Source organism: Microcaecilia unicolor, chromosome 3 (genome assembly GCF_901765095.1).
Source record: "Microcaecilia unicolor chromosome 3, aMicUni1.1, whole genome shotgun sequence".
Taxonomy (NCBI): Eukaryota; Metazoa; Chordata; class Amphibia; order Gymnophiona; family Siphonopidae; genus Microcaecilia; species Microcaecilia unicolor.
In genome coordinates this window covers 411,713,896-411,729,913 of record NC_044033.1, presented here as the reverse complement: position 1 = coordinate 411,729,913, position 16,018 = coordinate 411,713,896, and the positions used below count along the sequence as shown (strand labels likewise).

At 45.0% G+C, this 16,018-nt stretch overlaps 1 protein-coding gene across 2 annotated transcripts in view; it reads left to right on the top strand.

Annotated features, from left to right (window-relative positions):
• FKBP1B (FKBP prolyl isomerase 1B) overlaps positions 1-15,284 on the top strand; it is a 142,670-nt gene extending 127,386 nt beyond the window's left edge. For both annotated transcript variants that reach the window (XM_030198799.1, XM_030198798.1), the window contains exon 4: positions 14,623-15,284. In XM_030198799.1, the coding sequence (XP_030054659.1) occupies positions 14,623-14,751 (129 nt within the window). In that variant the 3' untranslated portion in view covers positions 14,752-15,284. The remainder of the gene's footprint in view (positions 1-14,622) is intronic.
• Positions 15,285-16,018: the final 734 nt, after the last annotated feature.

Below are 16,018 nucleotides of genomic sequence, written 5' to 3'. Positions count from 1 at the left end.
TTCCATTCACTAGCACTAAAGCTTCGGCTCCGTGTACAGAGCAGCTATCGCGTTGTAAAACCAACCCCTGACGCCCATATATCGCAAGACTGCAAACAGGTATCTCCACCCCACCTGATCAAATGCCTTCTCGGCATCCAGGGCATACAGAGAGGCTGGTGTTTCAGATATTTGAGCTGTTGCCATAGCTAATAATAGTCTGCGAACATTCCTGCTGCCTGCCTAGACCGAACAAACCCACTTGCTCCTCTCCAATTACCCTTGGTAATATCTTAGCTAACCTTGGAGAGGATCTTCGCCAACATCTTTAGGTCTACGTTAATCAGGGAAATGGGTCTGTAGGAATCTGCCTGATCGGCTGGTTTCCCGGGTTTTTGGATCAATGTAATGGATGCTGTTTTTCATGTTTAGGGAACCGGCCACTATCAACCACTGTTCATAGAAAGCACTGATCACCGGATGAAGGAGGTGGGCAGAGCCCTGTAAAATTCTGCAGGAAACCCATCTGGTCCGGGCGCAGATCCCATGGGCAGTGATTTTATTACCTCCTGTATTTCTTTGGCCTCTAAGGGTGCCTCCAATTCCTCTTGTTCCCCCTCGGTCAATTTTGGCATCCCTACCTCATCCATGAATTTTTTAACCTGCTCTTCATCTGGGTCTCTACCTGCTTTGTATAAAGAAGCAAAGAATCTGGTAGGATCCGAGCTATTTCTTCACTCTTATTTTGAATATGCCCTGCTCGTCTCTGAGTGTCAATATTGGACGACGGGGGCCCCATGCAGTGAATAATTGCGCTAGCATCTTTCCTGATCTGTTTCCATACCTGCGGAATTTGTATTGCTGGGAGGCTAGGTATTTTTGCCTTCTCTCATGTATTAACGCGTTAAGCGTTACTTGAATAGCTTTCAACTGCTCTCTTGTCTCTGCAGTCAGCTGCCTAATGTGTTGGGCCTTTGCTTTTCGTAAATCTTGCTCCAGTCTCACTATGGCTATTGTCTGTTTTTTGTTTTTGGCATGTACATAAGCGATTATCTCACCTCTTATAACTGCCTTGGCAGCGCTCCACAGCAATTCAGGTTGACCCAAGTGCTCTCTATTATTTTGAAGGTAATCTTCCCACTTTTGTCTAAGAAATTCTCGGAATTCACTACTTTGTGAAAGATAGCCTGGGAATCGCCAACTGCGGGCTTGTTGGTAAAACTTTGGTACCTCCATGTCAATCCAGATCAACGAATAGTCTGTTATCTCCTCCGGTCCAATCTTAGAAGCTAGAACCCAGGGGAAGGCCGGTTGGGTAATAAAGATATAATCTATTCTGGAATACGTTCCATGGGCCCTAGACAGATGGGTGTAATCGCGTTCCCCTGGGTGCAAACATCGCCATGTGTCAATAAGGTTAAGGGCTCTTTGAAAGTAAGAGAGTGCATGCACTTTGGGCCCCCTTCTTGAAGCTACCCCTGGGTTGGAGCAATCCTCGCCAGGATCCATCACCAAATTGAAGTCCTCCCATCACTAGAGATGAGCAGACTTATAGAGGAGGCACGCCTGCACTAAATTTGGGTAAAACTTTGGGGTCAAATGTATTGGGTCCATATATCCCCAATATTAACAGTTCTCTTGATGCACCCATAGCCGTATCATAATATAACGTCCATTGGATCCGCTTCTACCACCTCTGACTTTGTGGCCAGCCCCCTGCGAATCAACACTGCCACTCCAGCTTTGCGATCCCCCTGACGACACGGCATGGACTTCTCCCACCCACTGCCTCTTTAATTTATTATGTTCCTCAGGTGTGAGTCTGGTCTCCTGAAGGCAACCTATGTCGACCTTATGGCGCTTAAGGCTTGCCAGAATTTTTGTCCGCTTGATCGGGGTGGAGACACCTCCCACATTCCAGGAGGCGAACCTTATAGACCTAATAAAGGTTTTCCTACGGGTGTATGTACTCCAGCGCTTCTTAATGTTGCCTCCTCGGGCGCCCAGCCTCGCCCAAGGGTATATTGTTGCCCATACCTCCCAGCCTCCCCTTTCAGCAAAGGCACATCTCTTCCACCAACGACCTACTCTGGGCATTACCAGTGAGTTCCCTATTCTTATGATCTTCATTTCCTTCTGACAGCCAAGTCTTTCCCTTTCCCTATCCCTCTCCCCCCCTCCCAATCCCTTCGCTTTCCCCCCCAGTCTCCATTCTATCCCCCTCATGATGTCTATCGGGACGAACAGTGGGATGCAATGAAGTGAGGTCTCCCCCTCCCCCATCAATGTTATTTTATTCCCCCATACCTTCAATGGAAAGTGGCAAATTCACCCTCTACCTCACTTGAGCTTGTTTTGATGGCTATTAGGGTCCAAATTAAGATTTAAATTCTCAGCCATCCAGTCTTGCGCTTCTTTTGGAGAATAAAAGGCATGCCATTTGCTCTGATGATTGATCCGCAGAGTGGCCGGATATGTTAACATGAATTTTTGACTGGAGTCTGCCAGCTTTTGGCACACTCTCCCGTAGGCCCGCCGTCTCTCTTGTAAGGCCAATGAGTAGTCCTGAAAAATCTTGACGGACGATCCCTCAAAAGTCAGCGAGTCTCGTTTCATTCGCGCTCCTCTCAAATTTCCACTTTATGAACAAAATTGTGAACTTTTACCATAACCGCTCTAGGCCGTGGGTCGGTGTTGTTCTTCCTACCAACTCGGTGGGCACGTTCCAGGCATACAGCTCCGATACTATCCGTCAGCGCAAATTCCGCCTGCAGCCATTTTTCTAATCTACTAGATAGTGAACGATCTGGCACTGTTTCTGGGACGCCTATTATACGGAGATTGTCTCTCCTAGACCGATTCTTGAGGTCGTCCAGTAACTGTGATTGTTTCCGCACTGTCCGTTTTAAGTCTTCGAGTTCTGCTGCCCTTCCGGCCTGCTCGTCTTCAGCGGCAGACACTCGCTGTTCTAATTCTCCTGTGCGTCTCGTCGTGTCCGCTAAAAGGTTTTCCACTGCCACTAGCTGACCTGAGAGTTGCTGTAGGTCTGGTTGTAGGGCTAATTTTCACAGCCTCCGCTAGCTGCTGAAGTTGCGGGGGGGAAAACATCGCCGCCTGCCCGTCCGGCGAAGGGCCCGCCGCCATCTTGGGATCCGAAACGCGGGACTTGTCCGCCTCTTTTTTCCCGGTTTTGGTGGCATTTTAGGCTCCAATCTTGTGACAAATTGGTCCATGCACTCGCGGATCCTTCTTATTGAACTTGTTCGGTATCAGGGGTCGGTCGGCACTTACCGAGCGATGTGGGGGAGGGTTCGCCTAAGAGAAGAGTTCTCTGCTTCCGCTCCTCTCAGCACATCACGTGACCCCCTCACCCTGCTTGATTTTAAAGATAAATTACATATTACTAACAATAGCTCTGCAAGTCTGTTTTCAATTCTGTCAGTACTCGGGGATGTATACCATTCGGTCCAGGTGATTTGCTGCTCTTCAGTTTGTCAGATTGCTACATTTCATCTTCCAGGTTTATAGAGATTTGTTTCAGTTTCTGTGACTCATCAGCATTGAATACCATTTCTGGCAATGGTATCTCTCAAAAGAAAATGAAAAATGAAAAATAAAAAATTAGGGAGTGGGGAGAAGCCTGTAACTGGTGGCATGTGTATTTGGGGAGCCCCTCTCCTGCTTACCAGGCAATTTTCTACTCTTAAGTTTGTCAAAATGCCCTATTACATCTTCCAGGTTTATTTCAGTTTCTCTGACTCATCAGAATTGAATACCATTTCTGGCGTTGCTATCTCTCCCATATCTTCCTCAAATTCATTTACTCTCTCCTCTATGGCCTTGTCTTCCCTGAGGCAGCCCCAGAAGAGCTCATCCTACTGTGATGAGTGGGGGAATTCTTGTCTCTGACAGCCAATCTGAAATCCTTGATGTGATGTAAAAAGTCGCTTGCTGTCCTCCCCTCTCCAGAAATAAAGGCAGAGGACATGCTTTTCAGGGAAAATGAGTACGGGCTTTTGGAGTTAAACCAAAAATCATGTTTAAAAACGGCAGTAATTTGATGGAAATATTTTGCAATAAGGGAAAGTGTCTAGTCGCAGGATATTTATTTTGAGTTCTGCAAAGCTTAGGAATCCTGAAGAGAGAGGACCACAGGACACGGTCTTTATGGAAGATCCCTTCTTGCATCACAAAGGCTTAAGACTAGCCAACAGAAATGCTGCTGTGAACACGCTGGATGAGGGTGTTGGTGTGCCTTTTAGGGTTACCATATTTGTTCTTTGAAAAAGAGGACACATGTCCTGCCGCGCTCACACCCACCCCTCGCCCCGCCCACAACCTGCCCCTGTCACATATTCACCTCCCCCCGGGTCACATATTCCCCTGACCCTCCGTCACCTCCCCTCGTCCCCTCCCCTTACTTACTATCTACTGCCCTGGTGGTCTAGTGACCTCTTCGGGGCGGAAAGAACCCCCTCTTCCTGCCCGGAGCTCTGTCCTTGTTGCCCTACATCCTGTTGCTGTGACAGTCTCCGGGATTCAAATGGCCGCCGAGAGTTGAAGTCTCGCGAGGCCGCTCAACTCTCAGCGGCCATTTTGAATCCGAGACCGTCACCAGCAACAGGATGCAGGGCAAGGCAGCGCTCTGGGCAGGAAAGAGGGGGCTCTTTCCTGCCCCGAAGAGGTCACTAGACCACCAGGGGCAGTAGATAGTAAGTAAGGGGAGGCTAGGATAGGCCCGCCGCCTGCCCGTTTGTCCAGAAATCCGGACAAACGGGCGACTGGCAAAACCCGTCCGAACACCCGGACATGTCCTCAAAAAGAGGACATGTCCGGGTAAATCCAGACGTATGGTACCCTAGCGATGTGCACCTCCTTGCAGTTAAATCAGGGAAATACACTCATGCTCACTACCTCCGGCTGCAGCCATGCACAAGTGAGCATACACCACAAAGGGAGTAAAAAAAGAAACTGCTGTCCACCATCCCACTCCCTTTCTCATTTTAAAGGAAATGGCATTCATGAGAGGATGCAAAACTCAAATGAACTTTTTTTAATTCAAAATATTCCCGGTTCAGTAAAAGATGTTAGGTGCTTGTCAAATAGTGCACAGCATTATCCCTTTCTGACATAGCTCGCATTTTGTCTTTTAACTTTGTGCCTTCAGTTCTTGCAGTCCTTTTATAACCTCTTGTCGGTGCACATAGCTTCCTTTCTCCTGTCTTTGTATGGATAAGATGCAAATTTCCTGGTATGATATTACAAGCTAAAAGGAAGCAAAATCTCATGTTTTTCCAATGCAAATGCCACCTCTATTTACAGTAATGGTGAGTCAAAACTTTGTTACTGTGGATGGGCAGAGGAGATGGAATAGCCATGGTAGTTCTTAGCTACAGAGCAGAATAAAGCTTGTACCTCTCTCCCTACCCTCCTAACCAACCACCACCAGACAGAGTATCAGCTTGTGAATGTTGCAGCCAGTGCCGTAGCGAGGGTGCCTAACACCCGGGGCGGGTCGCCGCTGCGCACCCCCCCCCCCCCCCCCGAAACGCACCCTACCTTTCAGCGCGGGGCAGGCGGGAGGGCCGATCCGCCCCAGTGCACGTCACTGGGAGCTGCGTCGGCTCTGCTGCTTTCTCTGCCCCGGAACAGGAAGTAACCTGTTCCGGGGCAGAAAGAGCAGGGAACCAGCGGACCCGCCCCACTGCCCCCCCTTCCTACGCCACTGGTTGCAGCTATTTCTTTCTAGCAGGTAGTTCTTCTCTTAACAGATAGCTACAGGAAGGAGGAAAGGGTTGCATGGATCAGAAACCAGCGCTCTGGGTCCCTGCTCTCCAGGGGAGCTACCACCAGTACTGCCTCTGTCTCTCCTTCCCTCACCTGTGGGCCGATGCTCAGGACCAAACGCAGGCGCTAGAGGCGATTAGCGCCCACATTAGTGAGTGCAGAATGCTCAGGGTCTCTAGCACGGGAAACGAACATAGAAGCCCATCTTCTGTAACCCCTAACTCTTCCTTGTCCTAAGCGATCCCACATGCGTATCCCATGCCTTTTTAAATTCTGGAACAGCCCTCCTCCCCCATTCTCTATTTCTGTGGATAACACTCCCATCCTTCCTGTCTCATCAGCTCGTAACCTTGAGGTCATCTTCGACTCCTCCCTCTCCTTCTCTGCACATATTCAGCAGACTGCTAAATCCTGTCGTTTCTTTCTCTATAATATCACCAAAATTCACCCTTTCCTTTCTGAGCACACTACCAGAACCCTCATCCACACTCTTATCACCTCTCGCTTAGACTATTGCAACTTGCTTCTCACAGGTCTCCCACTTAGCCATCTCGCTCCTCTTCAATATATTCAAAATTCTGCTGCACGACTAATATCCCGCCAGTGTCGTTATGCTCATATTAGCCCTCTCCTCAAAATCACTTCACTGGCTTCCTATCCGTCTCCGCATAGTCAAACTCCTCTTATTGACCTATAAGTGCATTCACTCTGCAGCTCCTCAGTACCTCTCCACTCTCATCTCTCCCTACATTCCTCCCTCGGGAACTCCGTTCACTGGGTAAATCTCTCTTATCTGCACCCTTCTCCTCCACTGCTAACTCCAGACTCCGTTCCTTTTATCTTGCTGCACCTTATGCCTGGAATAGACTTCCTGAGCTGGTACGTCAAGCTCCATCTCTGGCCGTCTTCAAATCTAAGCTAAAGCTCACCTTTTTGATGCTGCTTTTAACTCCTAACTCTTGTTCACTTGTTCAGAACCCTTATTTTATCATCCTCACTTTAATATTCCCTTATCTCTTGTTTGTCCTGTTTGTCTGTCCTAATTAGATTGTAAGCTCTGTCCAGCAGGGGACTGTCTCTTCATGTTCAAGTGTACAACGCTGTGTACGTCTAGTAGCGCTATCGAAATGATAAGTAGTAGTAGCCCTCAACTCCACAACCTCCACTGAGAGGCCATTCCATGCCTCCACCACCCTTTCTGTGAAATAGTACTTCCTTAGATTACTCCTAAACCTATTCCCTCAACATCATTGTATGCCCCTTCGTATGCCAAAGATTAGCACAAATAACATGCTAATGTAGTCAAACAGATGTTAATGAGGTCATTTCCTATTTCCTCCCTGTGCTTCCACTGAAAAAATAACGCCAGCTCGGAGCACGCATTAGACTATTTGAAGAGAGGATTTCTCATGATTCTTTAAAATCTGCCAGTTTTTATATAATTTGGAAGCAGAAGGAAGCCCATGCGAGCCCCTAAGTGCTGGTCGTGAGAGACAAATGTGTGTGAGTCAGAGCAGCCCAAAAGTGAAAGCACACATTGGTATTTGATTCCTGCATTTTAAATATAAGCCTTTCTAGTTTAAAAAAAAAAAAAAAATTTGGAAACACTTATATTTAAATACACAGAAAACAGATTCCAATGTGTGCTTGACTTTTGGGTTTGCCAAGCGCATGCACACAGAAGCTGAGCTTTCCGCAAAACTCTTCTGCACATACACCAAGCATATTGCCCCCCCCCCCCACACACACACACACACACACACCCACGCACACACACTTGCTTTCACTGCACACATATAATTTGAATACCATTTCCTTTGAGCATTAGCGAGCTAGGTTATTCAAAGTCGTTAAATCACAGGAGGATTGTGAAAAATTACAAGCAGACCTTACGAGACTGGTGCAAGTGCAAAGTGATGAAAGAGGAACCCAAATTATAGCTATGTCATGCAAGGTTCCACGTTAGGAGTCACGGACCAAGAAAGGGATCTAGGTGTCGTCATTAATGATACGTTGAAACCTTTTGCTCAGTGTGCTGCTGCGGCTAAGAAAGCAAATAGAATGTTAGGTATTATTAGGAAAGGAATGGAAAACAAAAATGAGGATGTTATAATGCCTTTGTATCGCTCCATGGTGCGACCGCACCTCGAATATTGTGTTCAATTCTGGTCGCCGCATCTCAAAAAAGATATAGTGGAATTAGAAAAGGTGCAGAGAAGGGCAACGAAATGATAAAGGGGATGGGATGACTTCCCTTTGAGGAAAGGCTAAAGCGGCTAGGGCTCTTCAGCTTGGAGAAAAGGCGACTAAGGGGAGATATGATAGAGGTCTATAAAATAATGAATGGAGTTGAACGAGTAGATGTGAAGCGTTTGTTCACGCTTTCCAAAAATACTAGGACTAGGGGGCATGTGATGAAGCTACAATGTAGAAAAATTTAAAGCTAATCTGAGAAATTTTCTTCACTCAACGTGTAATTAAACTCTGGAATTCGTTGCCAGAGAATGTGGTAAAGGCGATTAGCTTAGTGGAGTTTAAAAAGGTTTGGACGGCTTCCTAAAGGAAAAGTCCATAGACCGTTATTAAATGGACTTGGGGAAATCACTATTTCTGGGATAAGCAGTATAAAATGTTTTGTACATTTTTGGGATCTTGCCGGGTATCTGTGACCTGGATTGGCCACTGTTGGAAACAGGATGCTGGGCTCAATGGACCTTTGATCTTTCCCAGTATGGCAATACTTATGTTTATGCGCTGTTGGATTATCACAGGAGTTCTGAGCATCGGCCCACTGGTCAGTGCTGCTGTCTGCTTACATGGTCCTTCCTCTACTGTAACCACCTCAATCCTACTGTTTGCACTCTGTCCTTTCCTCATCCCGATCCCACCGCAGGTGCTTCGTCCCTTTCCCCATCTCAGTCCTACTGCTGACATTCTTTCCCTTCCTCTCCTGTTTCTGTTGTTGCTTTCTGCCTTTGTCTTCCACACCTTATGGTCTCACCAAGATGCTGTCAAGCAGAAGAGAGGACCTGAATGAGCAAGGAAGTAGAAGATATACAAGAACGGAGAAAAGCCTAATAAAGAGGGGAGGGATGGGGTACTAAACCTTGAAGAGAATGGGAGATGAGAAGAGAACCCTAAAAGGGGGGATAGGAACAGGGGAAAATAGAGAAAAGAGATGGAAGAGTGATGGAGAGAAGAAGGGTAATAGGAAATAGATGAGTAAAGGCGTAGTAACATAGTAAGTGACGGCAGATAAAGACCTGACAGTCCATCCAGTCTGCCCAACAAGATAAACTCATTTTACATGGTATGTGATACTTATATGTATACCTGAGTTTGATTTGTCCTTGCCATTCTCAGGTCACAGACCGTATAAGTCTGCCCAGTACTCTTCCTGTACTAAAAGTTCTGAAGCTAACGTTGAAGCCCCTTAAAATTTACACTCAAGCACATCCCTATCTATTCAGTCACGATCAGGGCGGAGACCATAGAAGTCTGCCCAGCACCGTTTTTTTCTTCCCAAATACCAGCGTCGCCACCCAGTCTCCACTAAGATTCCGTAGATCCATTCTTTCTAAAAGGATTCCTTTGAAATGAAACGATTAGAAACAGGTGCAAACAAAGGAGTAGAAGTGTGATTAGAGGAAGGAAGCGGCGAGAGAGACTGGAGAGCTAGAAAGGAAATATATCTCAATTCAGCTGCAAGACCCAATGAACTCCACACTATTAATGTAATGGGGAAAAAAAAAGAGAGAATCAAGATTTTGGAGAAAGAGGCTGGAAGAAAGAGAGGAAGGGATGGAGGTGACCCAAAAAGAAAAATGGAGATGAGTTCAGAAAGAGGAAAGACTGTAGAAGAGAGAATTTTTCAAGGGGATAAAAGGAGTCCAAAGAAAGCTGAGGAGAGAAAACTGAGGCAAGGGGAAGGGAGATAAGGGCTCAATGTAGAAAAGAGAGAAAAATGACTGCACAATATTTACTCACTGTTGTACAAATCTTCTTGGGTAGCAGTGAATGCTAGATAAAAAAATTTACTTTTGAGGGGGGGAGGGAAGGTTTGTTACACCCATTTTGGTGTTTGTCACGAGAAGTGGTTAATCAAACAAAATATACAGAGGAAATGTTTAGAAGAAACCGCTCTTAGAGTGACATGTATGGTATTTTGCTGACTTTGCCTTCCCGGTCATTTATAAAAGATCATTATAAAGGCAATTCTGTATCTCTGTGCCTGCACTAAAACGTGCCTAGTGCAGAGAAAATTAGCAGTAATGCACCTGAGTGCTGTACGCTAAGGGCCTGCATAAGCGTTGTAGCGCAGAATTGCAAAAGGAACGTACGGAGCAAGGGCAACATATGGGTGTGTCTTCCCATAATGCACACAATTTAGAGAATACTGTGAGTTGAAACAAGTTTCTCACTGTACTTAAGCATGCCCATTTACACCTGCCATTGGCCGATGTATGTGGGCACATGTACATTTTTAACATGCCTAGAATTCAGTAACAGAATCAGGGCATCCTGCTGGCTGTTATAGAATGGGCCATCCCTATGCTGCATCAGGGCACCTCCATTTAGGCTGCTCCTTCTGACCTGGAGTGGCCTGAGAACCTGGGGAACCGAGTTCAATTCCCGCTGCAGCTCCTTGTGACTCTGGGCAAGTCACTTAACCCTCCATTGCCCCAGGTACAAAATAAGTACCTGTATATAATATGTAAACTGCTTTGAGTGTAACCACAGAAAGGTGGTATATCAAATCCCATTCCCCTTATTTCTCCTGTGGGGGTCTCACTGGATAATGTACATTTGCTGTACCTGAAAGGAAGTGGTAATCTGATCCCTCCTGTTCAAAACGCTCATCACCAGCCATCTATCCTCGTCATTGTTGCTTCCCATCGTCCTACGCAGATTTGGAAAGGCAATATGCTGTAATCTTTCATCTTCCCCTTCCAGCCCACGCTACAACAGCCATTGAGTTTGTAAGAATACCATGCCAAGGCTGCATGTTGTGTTAATTTGAGAAGGAACATGCTACGTGTGCTATAGCTCAGGGAACAAGAGAATGTTTTAGACCTGTTCTGATAACTCCCTCTGAATCCATTCTATGATGTGATCAGTGTGGACCAAGGAAACGGGCAGGTGATCTGCAAGAGCCACAATAGGCAACAAAACAGCAGATCGATGAAAATGGTCCAAAATCAACATTTATTCACAGCCAGATTCACCACTTGCACAAGCTGTTACTGCGTAGAAGACGGTATATTGGAACTATACCTTTTTGGTTTTTATAGCCCTGACAGCCCTTGAAAGGGTGAAATATGGCTGTGTCGGGCTTTTAGTTAATGTATTTTTAACCTTGTTGTGGTGAATAAATTTTGATTTTGGACAATTTTAATTGATCATTTGTTTTGTTGCATGATAAGTCTAGATACATATGTGCTCTGGGTGTGCCATAGTCCTATGTAATGCAGTCTCCAGAGAGAACTGACATATTTATTTATTTATTTATTTATTTATTTATTTATTTTATTAACCACCTTTATGAACAGATTCACCCAAGGTGGTGTACATCAGGTCCAGTTTAACCTAAAACTTACAATTCTGTTAACATAACAATAGTAAAATGACCAAATCTAAACATAAATACAAAAAATGAGGTAAACTTGGAAATATGATGTCAATGCAGTACATACAGTGGGGGAAATAAGTATTTGATCCCTTGCTGATTTTGTAAGTTTGCCCACTGACAAAGACATGAGCAGCCCATAATTGAAGGGTAGGTTATTGGTAACAGTGAGAGATAGCACATCACAAATTAAATCCGGAAAATCACATTGTGGAAAATATATGAATTTATTTGCATTCTGCAGAGGGAAATAAGTATTTAATCCCTCTGGCAAACAAGACCTAATACTTGGTGGCAAAACCCTTGTTGGCAAGCACAGCGGTCAGACGTCTTCTGTAGTTGATGATGAGGTTTGCACACATGTCAGGAGGAATTTTGGTCCACTCCTCTTTGCAGATCATCTCTAAATCATTAAGAGTTCTGGGCTGTCGCTTGGCAACTCGCATCTTCAGCTCCCTCCATAAGTTTTCAATGGGATTAAGGTCTGGTGACTGGCTAGGCTACTCCATGACCCTAATGTGCTTCTTCCTGAGCCACTCCTTTGTTGCCTTGGCTGTATGTTTTGGGTCATTGTCGTGCTGGAAGACCCAGCCACGACCCATTTTTAAGGCCCTGGCGGAGGGAAGGAGGTTGTCACTCAGAATTGTACGGTACATGGCCCCATCCATTCTCCCATTGATGCGGTGAAGTAGTCCTGTGCCCTTAGCAGAGAAACACCCCCAAAACATAACATTTCCACCTCCATGCTTGACAGTGGGGACGGTGTTCTTTGGGTCATAGGCAGCATTTCTCTTCCTCCAAACACGGCGAGTTGAGTTCATGCCAAAGAGCTCAATTTTTGTCTCATCTGACCACAGCACCTTCTCCCAATCACTCTCGGCATCATCCAGGTGTTCACTGGCAAACTTCAGACGGGCCGTCACATGTGCCTTCCGGAGCAGGGGGACCTTGCGGGCACTGCAGGATTGCAATCCGTTATGTCGTAATGTGTTACCAATGGTTTTCGTGGTGACAGTGGTCCCAGCTGCCTTGAGATCATTGACAAGTTCCCCCCTTGTAGTTGTAGGCTGATTTCTAACCTTCCTCATGATCAAGGATACCCCACGAGGTGAGATTTTGCGTGGAGCCCCAGATCTTTGTCGATTGACAGTCATTTTGTACTTCTTCCATTTTCTTACTATGGCACCAACAGTTGTCTCCTTCTCGCCCAGCGTCTTACTGATGGTTTTGTAGCCCATTCCAGCCTTGTGCAGGTGTATGATCTTGTCCCTGACATCCTTAGACAGCTCCTTGCTCTTGGCCATTTGTAGAGGTTAGAGTCTGACTGATTCACTGAGTCTGTGGACAGGTGTCTTTCATACAGGTGACCATTGCCGACAGCTGTCTGTCATGCAGGTAACGAGTTGATTTGGAGCATCTACCTGGTCTGTAGGGGCCAGATCTCTTACTGGTTGGTGGGGGATCAAATACTTATTTCCCTCTGCAGAATGCAAATAAATTCATATACTTTCCACAATGTGATTTTCCGGATTTAATTTGTGATGTGCTATCTCTCACTGTTACCAATAACCTACCCTTCAATTATGGGCTGCTCATGTCTTTGTCAGTGGGCAAACTTACAAAATCAGCAAGGGATCAAATACTTATTTCCCCCACTGTAACTATTGCCATACTGGGACAGACCAAAGGTCCATCAAGCCCAGCATCTTGTTTCCAACTGTGGCCAATCCAGGTCACAAATACCTGACAAGATCCCCAAAACGTTCAATACATTTTGTGCTGCTTATCCCAGAAATAAGCAGTGGATTTTCCCTAAGTCATTTTAATAATGGTCTATAGACTTTTCCTTTAGGAAGCCGTCCAAACCTTTTTTTTTTTTAAACCCCGCTAAGCTAACTGCCTTTACCACATCCTCTGGCAGCGAATTCCACAGTTTAATTACATGTTGAGTGAAGAAATATTTTCTCCGATTCATTTTAAATTTACTACTTTGTAGCCTCATCGCATGCCCTAGTCCTAGTATTTTTGGAAAGAGTAAACAAACGATTCACGTCTACCCGTTCCACTCCACTCATTATTTATTGACCTCTATCATATCTCCTCTCAGCTGCCTTTTCTTCAAACAAGCAACATCATAATTGACAGCATGGAAGAATATTCAAATAGCATAGATACAATACAATGTCAGCATAATACCAGTTAAACACCTAATAATCAATGCAATAGAACAGTCAAATAGCATAGATATGATGCAAATTCTTTTCTATGTAGCGGAGGCCCAAGTGCAGATATGTAGATGGGGACAAGAAGATTATTGACTGGGGGAATACTTGTGCTCTACCTGCACATGGCATGAGTTCTCTTAATACCCCATATCACTGACAGCAAAGCAGTCACTAGCAGTTTTCTGGAAGTCTCTTCCAGCTGCACAATATTGCACTGCCTTGCAGAGAACAAGCAAAAGGGCAGTTTGGGGGCAAATTCTATAAGGAGCCTCCTTGTTGTAGGTGCCAAGAAGACACATAAATGGTGATATTTTACTCAATCACGCGTGCAAGTGGCCTCATAGAATATTGCCTCATGGAAAAGTACATACCAGGATTTTGTGACGTATGCTTTCAGTGGCCATGCGCACAGATTTAATGCACAAGGACATATGTAAATTACAGAATACTATAATCTGTGCATGTTCCACTAACAGCCGGGTACCTTAAGTGTCAGGGCATTCAAGGCCACTTGTGCTTTCATTCTATAAAGAAAAGCAGGCTTAAAAGAGGTGCCATAAGAACATAAGTGCTGTCATACTGGGACAGACTGAAGGTCCATCAAGCCCAGCATCCTGTTTCCAACAGTGGCCAATCCAGGTCACAAATACCTGGCAAGATCCCAAAACAGTACAATACATTTTATGCTGCTTATTCTAGAAATAAGCAGTGCCGTAGCCAGCGCTTTTAGTAAAGGCTCTGTAATAGCATTATCCTCTGTGTGTTTTGCTGGTTCATTTCTAATCCTATTGCAAATATTTTTGGATTACTCATCAACAAAATAGTAAGGGGAGAAGGGCTTACAATGGGCTTCAATTACATCTGCACATACTTCCTCAATTTTTGCTAGGAAGAGAGAGGTTGGCACGTAAAGCAAAATGAAAACCTGTAAAATTGACGCAAGACTGGGAAACCGGATAAAACAAAATAATTTTTGTTTTCTCATTTCTTCTCTTCAAACTGCAGATGAGTTTGGGACAGAGGGCAAAGCTGACTTGTACACCTGATGTGGCATATGGGGCCACAGGCCACCCTGGAGTCATCCCTCCCAACGCGACCCTCATCTTTGATGTGGAGCTCATCAAGATAGAGTAAATCCAAGTAGAGTGGATAAGGGAGCTCCCTACTCCATGGTCATCCATCTCTTTTCCTTAACAAATGTTTTTGCTCCAGAATAAACCTAAATTAATTACCTTTCCTGGCTCCTGCTTTTATGCTGACGAGAGAGGGTGGGGTTTCAGTTGGCGTGTTCAACAATTTGTTTATTGTAAACTTGTGTTTGCTTTTCTTTTGCGCTGGAAAAAAAAAGAATTTCTCTTGATTTGAAATGCTGTTTTCAAAGTTGTACATTTTAATTTAATTTGCATGGGATATGAAATACACAAACACACACAAACGATCAAAAAGTTTCTTTTGCAAAACTACTGCCTTACTTGTACACACAAACCAAGAAAAGGGTGCTCACAATTCACCTGTGTAACTCGCACACGGACGGGCATTAGCAAAACAGAGTTACCTGCAGTGCTGCTTTCCTTCCAGATGCTGTCCTGCTTGCTGCTGTTTAAACAATTGTCTTGTATGGAAATAATATGTTAAAAATAATAAAAACAGAGACTCACTACTTCACAGTTCTCTGGTTGATGGTCTTCTTTTAATCAGTGTGGTTTTCATTGTTGTTGGTTTTGTGTGCTTAATTTATGGGGATTTATTAACTGCCTTATGAAGCAATTCACCTGAGGTAGTGTACAGCTTGACAGAAAACTTACAGTTTGATTAACAGCATAACAATAGCAAAATTACCAAATATAAGCATACAGTGGGGGAAATAAGTATTTGATCCCTTGCTGATTTTGTAAGTTTGCCCACTGACAAAGACATGAGCAGCCCATAATTGAAGGGTAGGTTATTGGTAACAGTGAGAGATAGCACATCACAAATTAAATCCGGAAAATCACATTGTGGAAAGTATATGAATTTATTTGCATTCTGCAGAGGGAAATAAGTATTTAATCCCTCTGGCAAACAAGACCTAATACTTGGTGGCAAAACCCTTGTTGGCAAGCACAGCGGTCAGACGTCTTCTGTAGTTGATGATGAGGTTTGCACACATGTCAGGAGGAATTTTGGTCCACTCCTCTTTGCAGATCATCTCTAAATCATTAAGAGTTCTGGGCTGTCGCTTGGCAACTCGCAGCTTCAGCTCCCTCCATAAGTTTTCAATGGGATTAAGGTCTGGTGACTGGCTAGGCCACTCCATGACCCTAATGTGCTTCTTCCTGAGCCACTCCTTTGTTGCCTTGGCTGTATGTTTTGGGTCATTGTCGTGCTGGAAGACCCAGCCACGACCCATTTTTAAGGCCCT